A 13,539-nucleotide genomic window follows, 5' to 3' on the forward strand; every position below is an offset into this window, starting at 1 on the left:
TTCACTGGTTTGTGCCTGAACCTTCTACTACTGCATGCTTATTAGAAGCACCTACTGCATGGCAGATCCTACTACATGGAGTTTTAGAAGGGGTGTTATACAAGCAGAAGCATTTTTTTCTTTAAGAACCAAAGGAAACCAAGTCAGGCTGCTCTTCAAATTGGTGACACAAATGCAATCAAATTGTCTTCAAGCTCTTTTCTAACATCTAAGTAAAATATAACCGTGTAAGCAAACTATTTCTGGTCTAGATAGTTTCATATCTGAAAGGTTAAAATAAATATATATGAGGCACTACGCAAGATACATTTCATTTCTGATAAATTATTAAAATTTCATCTCAGAAAACAGTATGTAGGATACAATACATCCTTACCAGCATAATCCTGCAGGGGAAAATCTAAAGAAAATGTTTCAATGTGACTAAGAAGTTATCTGATAAAAAATTGCAACTTCCTTGTGATCACTGATGTATTGCTGGATTCATGCCAATAATGTCAAACAAAATCTGCATTATTTCACCTGCTCTATCGGTTGTTACAGATCTTTTTCAAAATGCTGGAATAGAAATGGAATTGGGTAAGCCACACAACTGCAAGGGCTTAGGAATGAAGACTTATGCAGCTTCAAGAAACAGCCTCAACATTTGCCAGCAAGAACACAGTATGGCTTCCCCACTGCATTTTACAGTACTGAGCACTTTCACAGTCCTTTTAGTCCTACATTTCAATCTTATAACATGATTTTAGAGAAGAATGAACTCAGTCAGGACGCCAATAGCCAGAGCCCAAAAGTCTCACCCTCAGCAGACCAACACACCACACTGCTTTCCTCCAGTGATCTATTGTGCTTTACATTTTTCGTACTTTTTTTATTAACCAAGTGAAAATTAAAGGTAATGCGCATGTTTCAGGTAGAAGACTACTACCATATCCTGCCACAGTGACAATTCACTCAAATCTCCTTTAACGAAACATTATGCTTGCATATTCTACACCTTTCTGAACGAACATTGAAGGCCACACTTGTATCTAGGATTATTCACCCTCCAAGGCTGATTAAACATATTCCATTCTTGGCAGGTCTACAGAAGTGACAGGGCTACGATCTATATTTTCTATGCCTCAATACAATAAAAGGCACATTCAGCACATGCAAAGGCCCATATTTGCATCTGAAAAATAAGAAACCAACTTGTCAGTGTAGAGGTTGTATTAAGACTCTTATGACCCTACAATTTAAAAAGTGCCAAGATTTCATAACTTTCTTTACTTAGTTTTGTTGGGATTTCCAGAAAAAAGCTGCGCACAAAGAAGGCATAGATCGTAACAATTAGGGGTGATTTCTTCAGATTCTATCTACAGCGGGAAGGAATTTTTTTTAATGCAAATTAACACCAGGCTTTTTTATGAAGCAGCTAGTACAGAAAGAAAATGGGCAGGAACTTTACCCCAGCGATTAGTAGGAAGACCACCACCGAATACCTTATGCTTCATGCACAGAATGGTCACTCTACCTCTCCTAACTGCAAATTTCTTTCTGGAAGAGACTCCATCCAGTCAAGTACTCAAACTTTGAGTGTAAGGACACAAGCAATAAAAAAAAATGTAAATAGTGGCTATTTGGTCGCCCAAGTATGTAAAGTCTTTTTGAGATAATTTTTTTGTTTTGTTTTGAAGAGACTCTTATCTAACTTGGTGAAGTTTAACAAAACATAAATATTTCCAGATCATAGAATACGCTGAGGTGGAAGGGACCCACAATGTCCAGCTCTTAGGTGAATGACACATAAAGGGCTTGAACCCACAGACTTGGTTTTTATTACAACCATGGTCATTACGACCATGCTCCCACCAATTGAGCTAATCTCAGGGTCATAAATTTCTCACAGCTAAAAATTTGGCCAACATTTTTCACCTACAAAAGATTTGTGCTGGGCCCTAATAGATGCATCAAGCTTGTGTTTATCAACAAACAGAAATGCAATCATGTCTAAGTCACTCAGATACTGAAATAATGAATTGTGGTATTTCCAATGTCTAACTACTAAGCAATAGGCTATCTATAAATTTAGAATAACTGTTTCCTTTGGAAGATAGTTCTGTTCTCATTTTAAAAATCCAAAGAAGCTATAAGTATTGTATTATTTAGAAATCATCTTTAATAATGGTTAATAATCTAATTACAACTTAAATAACAATCAGCTACTGACATTCCACTACCTACTGAAGTGTTAGAATCTATTTAAATATATTCATTGCACCCAAATAAACATCTATCATCAATGGTGACAAATAAACAAAGAATCATTTCTAACAAAAATAGTCCTATGAAATCCAAAGTGAGTTACTCCACCCCCTATTACATCAATGGAACAGTAACAAATAAAACCTTGACAACTCTTAGAAATGTACTAATACACTGCAAGTTTCTACTTGGTGACTACCATCTCAATACACTGGCAATATTAACATTAAAGATTAATTGGCTGAAATCTGCTGATCTTTAAATTCTTATTATTCTTCCTTTTTCTTCCTATGAAACTGATCACCAAAGATCATTTGAGGGAATATTGAGTTATCATACTAGCTGTTGAATGCAGTTTCACTTTTTCTAATAGTTCATATTCAGCTCAGTACATTTTTCGCACAAATTAATGAACAACAGCCCAAGGATTTTGGAAAAGAATCAGTGTCAAGGACATTTGGAAAACAATTTCCTCCGTTAGATAAATATGTCATTTGTATTAGCATTATCCAAACATTCTAAGTACTTAGTGTGCTTATTTCTGTATTTTAGTCCAATAAACAATTTTTGTAAATCAATTTACAGTAAATTTAGCATTAACACTCTGAAAACTCTAATAGTACAAGCAGTCAATCTTAATTACTATATGTATCCCACAGCTTATAACATCATCAAGTGTCAAATTTTGAATATGGTTTGATACTATAAAATGCACACAGAAGACTATCTATGTGACTTTAAGCACAAGGAATGACATAGTTGATTTCAAATCTATAGAACACACCGATGCATCACATAAACCCAGAGAAATATTTGTATGCCTCTAAGCCTTTCATTTTGTATTCATAAATATAATAAATATATGCATTTGCATAGTTATTTTAAATTTCATACTAAAAGCAACCATATGAGTGGCCTATCTGAAAAGTATAGATTAGAATACTTACAAAAAAAAAAATCATCTTTCAAGTATCATGACCATAGCAAGTGGTTCAAAAGTCTGGACAAACTGCATATATGCAAAAGCAGAGACACAGCAGCACAAGCATTTATATAGCTTAGTTAAAGATTACTTATTATAGTGCACATGTACAATTTTTTTTCACAGATATCTGGTCCCTTTAAAAATGTCCATGGCATTGAAAGTAAAGAAGGGCAGAGGATGTGCCTTCCCGTGACAATGGAGGCTACTGTATTGGACAATAAACTTATACATTATTCTGGAAGAGGAAAGCTTTTCAATTAATGTGTTGAGCTTGAAAGGAGGAGTGAAAGATTCCCTTGGGCACACACTGAAAGCCATTACATGACTCAGAAGGTCCTCAGACTGTGAATCCCACCCAGAAACAGAATCACTATTGAGTGTGCTCCAAGTTAAATGAAGAACCAAACCTGGCCTCAAGCACCACCAGGGTTTTCCCCCAAATCAGGGAACTGCTTTTCATTGTATCAAACTGCTCCTAAACCACCAAAGGCCTGACTACTGAGCAAAGATGACTGAGAAGCACAAGACAACCACTGGGTCAGATGGAAGCCCTGAGCCCTGTCCAAGCCCAGCAGTGGCTTCCAAGGCACCACTCTCATGAAGTAGAGAAGTGGCAGAGCAAGAAGATCTCCTAAAGCAACCTCTAAAATTCTTTCAACGCGTACTACAAATCCACAGCACAAATGCGGTTTTGTCTTAACTGTCAATTCAATTTAACAAGGAGATACACCCCTTCTTGAGTGGGCAGTGAAAGGAATATGAATTCAGGAACATTATATTTATGAGACATAAATATGACAGGAAGACTGCTTAAAACTTTGTTCATTAACACAAAAAATTGCTTGTCATTTTCTCACCAATAATTGGCACAAAGTAACTGAGACTGTGATACTCTTTCTATTTGTGTATAATCTTTAAAAAGTTGAAATTAAATGCAACAAGACTAGGTTTTTAACCAGTGTTTCATCTTTTGCTTAAACAAGAAAAATAAAGTAAGGAATTTCTAAAGCTCTTATTTAGATTTTGTATTACGGCTGTCCTCCTATAGTATCAGGTAGAACAATGTTTCAAAAAGTGTCTGATTGCATTAAAAACGTCTGGCATCACATACACTTTCCTTAGAAAAAAGAGGGCTCAGCTAAAGTAAATTGTATGGATCAACTCACAAACTGCACTTTAGAAGGTTGTTCATTCTGTGTCTGAATATTAATGTGAAAATAAAAATATGGCAGCATAATTAATATTTGTACATCTATAATATAAAAGAAACAGTCATGGAGTAAATTCTTGGAGCAAAATCTTTTTTTAGATATAAAGCATTCAAGTGTGTAATATCAAAAGAGGAAATATACCATATAACATCACCATTTTGGTTTTCTTTTTTTTCATACACCTCAAACATAAAAATTTCTTAAAATATGCTTAAATTAAAAAAGTGTTAAATAATGTTAGATTACGTAGCCCACTAAAATATGAAAAAATTAACCACTCTTAAAACAATAAGAATCAAATTGATTTTGTCATTATATTTAGATTAGCAGTTCTTTAGGCAGACTGCCCAGCATCATGGAAAAGACAGGAGAGTGTTTTGTAAAATATATGCAAGAGATTGTTATGCTAAGTAGTGTTTTGGTAGGAAAGATAAGTAAGTAAGAGCACAAAAGTCTGTAATTTACAAGTGAATATCATAAGGATGCCCAAGGGCAGATTATTAGTATTTTTTGAAAGTGTCCTAAGACTATTAATAATAAATAAGCTGTTTTGTGAATCTTAGCCCTAAAAGCTTTCAACTGCCTAGTGCTTTCGATGTATATATAGGAATATTCCACCAATATCTGGAGCAGTACTGAGGACTAAAGAGCTGAAATAACAGCTTACCGCAAATGTCAATAGTAGAAAAAAATGCCTCAAGCATAAAAATTCTTGGATTGATGTACGTGGTTGGTCTCCAGGAAAGATGCTGCATTGGAAATAACAGCAAGTTCAGATTCCTGCCATAGCCTGTAAGAACAGGTTCTTTCACAGAGTTCCTTTTTTTAATATAAGTATTTGGTTTTTAATAACAATGCTCTTTAGATTAAAGAGTAGCAGAAGATAATAAAATAAAGACAAACATGCTTTTTGTTAGAACCAACTGATTGTATAATTCATTTAGAATAAATATTATTCACGTGGGACATGAAACAAGAAGTGTAGTGTGTTAAAGTAGGAGGCATTTATTCTCCAAGCTGTGAGCCATGAGCTAAGGCTCTCCAGGAGGCAGATTATAAAGAACTCCTATACTTGGCTGCACAGACTTTGCAGAACTTCTTCCTGGGACTTCACTTCAGGCAGTTGCAGTTGAATGTGAAGTTTTGATCCTGTTTTGTACAAAGCGCAAACACATCTATCACTGGCCTTCTCATGGAATTTTTGTGTAAAAAACGTTTTTAAAATTTAATTTTAATATTAGTAAAGGCTCTGTAAGGCAATTATGAAATATTTTGCATTAGTTTTGCCCAGATCCTGCCACTGCTCTTTACCACTGCTGTTCTTCAAACTCCTCGAAGTACTCGGACTTCATGACTCATCTCGAGTATTTCATTCTCATTATTTGTAATACCAAAGGCTCACAGCTTTTTGAAGATACGTGAATTTAAATATGTCAGTTTGGAAAAATAAAATATAATTTCAAGAGTTTTCCCTGGTTCTGTAGCCTTTAATATCTTTAACTGTATATGGATACCAGTGCTTAAAAGGCCATTGTTGTCACCATTTAAAATCTTTGGTTAAAAGCACTTTGTTTGCAAGATTCTGAAACAGTCATCTCCCTTGTCTACAAGAGGCAATGAAATAAACCCAGAAGCTAAGCCAGGCACACATTTGTTTTGAGTATCTAGCTGATCATGTTTCCAACATCATTCTTTCCTGAACTACCTTCCAAGGTATTGTTTTTCTCCCTTATTTGTCTTTAGGCTTTGGCTTCTTTGCAGCAAAACCTATATAACCAATAAAGTGTCGAAATATTTATGAAATTATAAAAGAAAACAAAACAATACCAAAACATCTCCAACAACAGAGCTGGTGATCCTAAGAGCCTAAGGTTGCTCAATGCCTGTCCTAAAGCTCTTTCACCAAGGTGCACTGCCATTTACATGACTTACTACATTACCACTGTAATGTAAAATTACAGTAATTAATGTAAAAAAGCTCCTCACCAAGGGGCCTAACAGCCTCCCACAACCTTTGGGAACATCACAAATACCAAGAAACACAAATCAGTTCTGAAAAGCAACCAACTAACAGATAAATCCTGGATAGGTTTTCAAATAACCCTGCCTCTAAAGTCCTCTTCAGAGGAGGTAAGTGAAACCACAAGTGAAAAGAAAAAGGAAACTCAGAAATACAAGGTAGACCAAAACTAGAGAAGCAAGCAAATAAAAGTCTGTTCACAACCTGAAATGAGAACTATTTTGAACATGACATATTTCCTCCATAAATGTCTGTGCTGGCCATGGGCCTACGGGCCCCATATGCAGATTTCATGTCCTCCAAATTTAGTTTATGAATCAGGAGTACGATGCACAATTTTTTTCCTATAGCACAAGCAAAATGAACATCTGTTCACTTTTTGCCATGTAGGTTTATATCTGTGTGGGTGGGTGTGAACAGAGCTCTTGATGTGTAATAGTCCTCCCATCTGCACACCAGGTGGCACTGCATAGTTAATCAGAAGATAATAACAGGCATGAGGAGATTACTTACTTTTTGGGGAAGAGAGAGTAAATCAATCTCTGAGAGTTTTTTTTAAAAACAAGGTACATTAATGCTTGCACTTTTAATTTATTTTTTTTTTTTGGTGTGTAATTTCACTCCAATCAATGACATGATCTGATTATATCATTGTTTGAATGTTATGTTAATTAACTATGAATGACTGCAATTACGACAAAGGTTCGTCCCACAAGGAATTTAATTTATTTTCTTTTTTTTAAAAATGTATAGTTTTAACCCTTGCAGGCAGGATAAACTATTTTGAATACATTTAAACAACAATCTGCTTAGATTTACTTGGTACACTCACCTAACCCACCATTTCACAGTATTTAATAGACCTCTGAATACCCATATACAATAAAAATAACTTCACACCAATTCAGCAGCACAAGATGGAGGAAGAAACAAGCAAGCTTCATTACTCAATGAGAAGTTAAGTAGAAAGTGATGCAAGTTTAAATCTACAAACAGTGAAGTTGAAGTGTTTAAGCAATTTCCGGGAATGGGGGCTTTGGATTTTTTCAATAGTTTACCAAATAAAACAATATTGAGGATATATTTTTATCTGATATTGATTTAAGGAGAATATAAATGTCATATAAAACACCTATGTTATGATAAAATATTACAGAATAAGGATAGAGGTTTGTGTAAAAGTCTGCAGAAAATATGTTTATGGTGACAGCTTTTCTATGTAGTCATTTGAACATCATATGAAAAATGTCCTTAAATACTTTAAATATTTAGTTCATTCATTTTTATTCAATTAAGTAGTTCTATAAAGAAACTGGTTTTTATTATCTCTTTCAAAAAGGATATGAAATGCTTTGTGGAGTCTTAAAAGACTGCAGCTGAACTTCTAGAAGGATGAGTAATAAAAGCCTGGTATTTCTGCATTTGCTCTGATAGCCATGAGAGACACATACACATGGCTTTTTTTTTTTTTAGTGGTAAAAATCATATTCCACTCTGAAAATCCATGAAGAGACACAGTAACACAAAGTGTTCAGACTGCTCTGTTCCCCATAGTATAGATACCCTTGGCTGCCTTCCTCTGCTGTCTCTGAGGACCATGTGCTCTCTCCTCTAGTCCCTCACCCCTTCATTGATTTCCCCTTTTGCTCTCAGCATGCTTATTCTGTGTTGCCTTGAGTCTCTATGGTGTTTACAGAAGGCAGCAACTGATGCAAGGCCTTTTTTTCTAAAAGCAAAATTTTCAAACTGATTTGTCAGTTCAGTCACAAATCCTTCACAAACTCTTCTTATCAAAAAGCAGAGCTGATTCAAGGTGGAGCACACTGAGTAATCTTTCAAATCAGAACAGGATGAGATTTTTTTTCCTATGCTTCCTTTTAGAGGTTGATTTTAAAACTTTGAAAGTTTAATTGGGAGACTTAATTCCTATTAATTAATGTTAGTGAGTAGTGAAATAAACTCAAAAGGTTTGTAACGGGAAGAGAATTGGAATTCTAAGATGAAAATTGTAAGGACTAATTCTTCACCTCTAATTCTTAATTCGCATTTTTAATTGCCCAATGAAATAAGACTAAGTTTAGAAATTGCACCTACCTTAATGACAATGAAAAAATGAACTAAAAAAATACAGTAGAGACTCCAAGAATATTGTTCCTCCTATTGTTTAGCTGCTACCTTTTGGTCCTATAAAAATCATACATGCCATTGTCTATTATTACTTTTGATGTAAGAAACTGAGATTCATGAGCTACCCCTATTACTTATGTTAGCTGTAATCTGAAATAGTGACTATTGGAGAAAACCAGAAGCATGGTGTATCTCTTACATTGCCATTGCCCAGTTGGATCCTTACTGCTTGTCCAGGTAACTGTGAAAGCTTGTCTTAGGATTTAGTCTTTCCTAGTTCAACATAATTCTTCATAATCCCAAATTCCACATCAGTGTTCACAGCCTAATTGGGAAAGGTAAGATGGAGGCAAGATGCGACACACTGAGACACCAGAGGCTGTCAAAGGTCAGCGACACATACTGGCTACCTGCTTGTTTTCAAGTCTAGTGCAAGGTATTTTCTCAACTTTGAACCAGTGACTAACTGCACCAGATCTACTGGCTGGAGAGCATCTTTCACCTTAAGATAAACTATCATAGCCTCAATGCCCCAGTAAGCAAAGAATTGAAGCAAAGCATATTTTTTTATTATTACTCATTTCAAATAAGTCTGTTAACCTGTATCCTCTTGTGAACTTAGGAATTCTTTACCTCTCATGTCAGAAATACAGCAAATAGCAGATTAGAGCACACATTTAACACCTGTCCAAACAGCTCTCACATAAAGCCTTTGTTATTCATTTTTCTTCAATATGGTCACTCGCTAGAATGCTCAAACCCCAGTCACCTATGTTTTACCATCGACAGTGGAAGGCACTTTCCCTACCACACACAAAACTCCCACAGGCAACAGTTTTTCACTGATGCATAACTGTGTGAAAAATAGTTTTCAAAGTTCTCTTCACAACTCCACCTGCCCTCAGGTAGCTGCTTATTTACAAGTGCTCTTCTGTTTCATGAATCACACATGGACTTTCGTACAACCCCAGCTGATAAAGTCTTGAATTCCATCTCATTTGCAAGACTAAAGGTATGCTTTTCAAAAATCACATTGCTTCGAACACTATACTCTAGTCCCATCAGGGATTTAATTTTCTTTTATACACTCATTTACTTCTTTTTTCCACTAACAGGGAAAACTGAAAACTACTACACTTCTTTTCCATCAAGGTACAAATTCATTCAGAAGCAAATTATAACAAAAAATAAATCTTCCGTTTTATGTAAGTAGCTCCGTAATTATTTTACCCCTAGGATTCAGAGTCACGTTCAAATGTGTTATTTCATTGAATATGTTTGTTCAGTAGGCAAAGAATACAAAAAGAAACGCAGTTCAGGCTCATTATGGAAAAACGGTTGTTGCTGAGAGCTCTTATTGCATTAATATAGTTAACTCCACAAATATGCAACCCCTTGTCCCACCCCCCTCACTACCAGTATGCAAGGCCACATTACTGTCCAGTGGCTTACACAGTACTGCAAAAGTGAGATGACAGGCAGACAAGGGGGTACAGAAAGGGCATCATAAATGCAAGGTAGCTTCCAATAACAAAACTTTGTAGGTACACATAATCCTTCATTAGCATTTATACCCTCTGTTTCCTAGTACAATCAACGAACACATGCTTTACAGGAGAATTATGCTTCAGCTACCTTCTCTTGTTTATTAAAATTCTGTCTGTGTCCCTTTACCTAGCATCTGTATGGCAAAATGCTGTCTGTGGATATAAATACAAATATATTTCTATCAAAAAATATTTTATATTAGAATAGCTTTATTAAGGTCAGATACATAAACCAAACACTCCAATTCTATGAGAAGTGCTCAGTGGTCAGTTTTGCTGACACTAAACTGAACTGTTACTCTAAGCTTCTGAGTCAGAAATGCAGAGGAACAATGCTGACATTAAAAAAATAACAGAATTTTTTCCTAGGTTCTAGACTCACAGAAAGCAAATGCTTAAGAATTAATTCCTCATTGGTGAGATTTCACGATGTGGTTTGAAAGACACAGATGAAAACAACAAAAAAATATAAGTCTCACCATTTTCTTTGTATACGATTACATCAAAATATCACACATCAGAATTCCTATACATGGAAGTTCTCTAACAACGTGAGGATTTAGGATTACATAAATCACAACACTCTGTGCTATCATTACACAACAGAATAGACCTGCAAAGCTTATTATACCGCATAACCAGATGGTAAACAACAGTTGTCGCTGTACTAAGAATTACATCTCTGTAATCAATAATAGGAAGGAGGAACAGTTGGACAACTTGTTTCCTATTATGTTCACTTAGGCAACGTCTAGATCAATAAAGAGCATTAAGCCTCATACCAACTGTAGACAATGCCTGCTCAACATGCCTATCATATGGCAGCAATGGGTCCAGCTGTACTTCAAAATAACTGTAAATGGATAATAATTCTAATCTAACATTAAAAAGAAACGATGATTCAAACAGCAGAGAGGTGCAGGACTTCTCTAGTATATGAGAGAAGACAGACCTATGATGCCAGTTTTAGTGTAAGTCAAAATCAGCTTATTTTGTTAACCCACTCTGTAAGTACATTTCACCACAGCTTATCTGAAGGATGTTACACGTTTTATATGGATGGAAGCAAAAAAGCAACCAAGCATGATATCACTGGCTTACATATAGACTCAGTAATTGTGTGGGTGTAGTAAGCTGTTCGCAAAAATTGAAAACTAAACTTGTGTATTGCTCTAGGCCAATATGGCAATTAATTACAAGCAAATTTTTAGTTCATCCATTTTTAACTATCTAAACAAACAATAAATCAACCCATTCAGCTACATTCACATTGTACTTAAAAATCTGTAATATAAATCTGAAAATTTTAATAACCGTCTTAAGGTCACTACTTCTGGCTTCCTGATTTTAAAATTTTCCTTACATTCCATACTTCCATAATTCATCAAACTAATACTTTCTCCCATCATGTTATTAACAAAGATACAAGTCCCAGTTTATTCACAGGCAGTCCTTCAATTTCAGTATGCCAAGACATGGGACTGTGCGCTCTTCTTACCTATGCCAATGAAGACTGCTTTATAGCCATCTTCTTTCAGGGTATGGAGTGTCATTCCATCCACTGCAAGGCCTTTCCTAAAAATGATCTGAAATAATTAAAAATTTCTTGGTAAAAATTGCAGTTGTAATGAAGCAGCACATTCTGCGTGATAAACTAACAAAGGTTTTCAAAATTACGAATGACGTAAATTTTGATTTAGACTTGCAATTGTTAATTCTAATTTGGGTAAGAAACAGGGCAGTAATTGGTGTTCACTTATTGAAAGAAATAACTCAGCAATCAAACACATCTATAATCTATACTTGTTTCTGATCAATTACTTATGGCTTCCAGAAGCAAAAGCTGATTTTTTTTATTATTTTCCAGAGCCATCCTCTACCACCAATCCTGCTCTGAGCAGCCACTGCACAGGCTGAGCACCCAGAGGAGTTGTAAGAGTATAAGAGACAGGGAATGGTGCTCACTGCATGTTCAGGCAACCAACGATGGCAGTCCCTGTGCAGAGGTCATGCAACTGGAGATACACACACCTTTTGTTCATCACTCCTAACCCCAAGGCCTTTGAGCACAAAAAGTGTCTGTGATTCCTCTTCTGATATTTCATACTTCTTGACATAGCTATGTGTGTTTTTTATCTCCACATCTTAGACTCTCTGAACTTGAATGCTTTCCCCCAGGTTTTTTATATCACATGTGATTTTACTGTACAAAATGCAGTGCTGTTGTGTAAGCTCTCTACTTTGTGATCTTAACATCTTAGCCTTCAAGTCACTCTGTACCTTCCTTGTTATTCAATATGCTTATATTTCATTTAATGTACTTTTCAGGTTGGTAAAAAAGTCAGAGGTAAAATACAATTAATACTACTTAAAACACTGACTCTTTGTCTTTGGAGATTTAGTAAAAATTTTATCAGAGGTGAAAAAGCCGTGTACTATTGCAATCCTTAAAACAATACAGACTCCATCCTCACTTGCAACAAAAGACAATCCATAAATTGTCATTACATTTTTTTATCCCGTTGTGTACATATGTTATGAAAACCTAATGAAGGAATTTAAATAGTAATACTATTTTATGTGAGGATTCATAATACTTCTAGGGCCTAGCTCTGTAATCCTTATTCAGCTGACTAATTCTTACTAATTTCAGTGGAATTACTTGAATAAACAGCACTACGGAGCATTTACACAACACAGCACCTTCCAGCACAGATTTGAAATGCTTTAAGTAAACAGCAGAAAATATTTCCAGCTTATAGAGGTATAAAGCTAAGGTACTTATTTAACCAGATTGCCAAAGGGTCAATTGCAAACCAATGGCAGAGCTTTGAAGCAAATTTACATTGAGATTCTCTGCTGCACTCCAGAACCGCAGAGGACTTGCAGGTCAAGATGACACCGGCTCCATTCTGGAGACCTTGTCATAACGGAGCCCTGGGAACTGAGGCTGGCAGAGGATTCCCAGGAATCTATATGCCCAGCATCTTTGTCTAAAGGTGTCCCAGTGCCCTGTTTAACACCATCCCTAACTAAACCTCCATTCTGTCAATCTTTTTAAGGCTTGCAAAGTTTAAAGTAGAAAAAAAGACCTGTAGCACTTTAAACCTTATCTTGCATCTTACTAGCATCTTTATAAAACCTGGGCAGGATAACATTCTCAGTCAGGTCTTGTGACAACAGTCTACTGCTTTTACAAAAAGAATCAACATGAAAGATTCCAAGAAGAATTTCTTGCTTTACTGAAGGCTTTAGTAACATGTTAAAAATAAAGCATCCCTCCTGGCACTCAAAAATTTGATCCATTGATACACTCTAAGTTTTTAACTTCTATTTAAATGTGCAGTAATTGTAAATACTACCTAAATGTTCAGCTCAAGTCCTAAATTAAAATAAATCACT

The 13,539-nt window shown here is 35.5% G+C and overlaps 1 protein-coding gene across 7 annotated transcripts in view; it reads right to left on the reverse strand.

The window, feature by feature from the left end:
* DPYD (dihydropyrimidine dehydrogenase) overlaps nt 1-13,539 on the reverse strand; it is a 350,974-nt gene that overhangs the window by 206,814 nt on the left and 130,621 nt on the right. For all 7 annotated transcript variants that reach the window (XM_040073309.1, XM_040073306.2, XM_040073310.1 and 4 more), the window contains one exon: nt 11,636-11,723. In XM_040073309.1, coding sequence (XP_039929243.1) covers nt 11,636-11,723 — 88 coding nt within the window. The remainder of the gene's footprint in view (nt 1-11,635; nt 11,724-13,539) is intronic.

The sequence above is a fragment of the Hirundo rustica genome, chromosome 9 (genome assembly GCF_015227805.2).
Source record: "Hirundo rustica isolate bHirRus1 chromosome 9, bHirRus1.pri.v3, whole genome shotgun sequence".
Taxonomy (NCBI): Eukaryota; Metazoa; Chordata; class Aves; order Passeriformes; family Hirundinidae; genus Hirundo; species Hirundo rustica.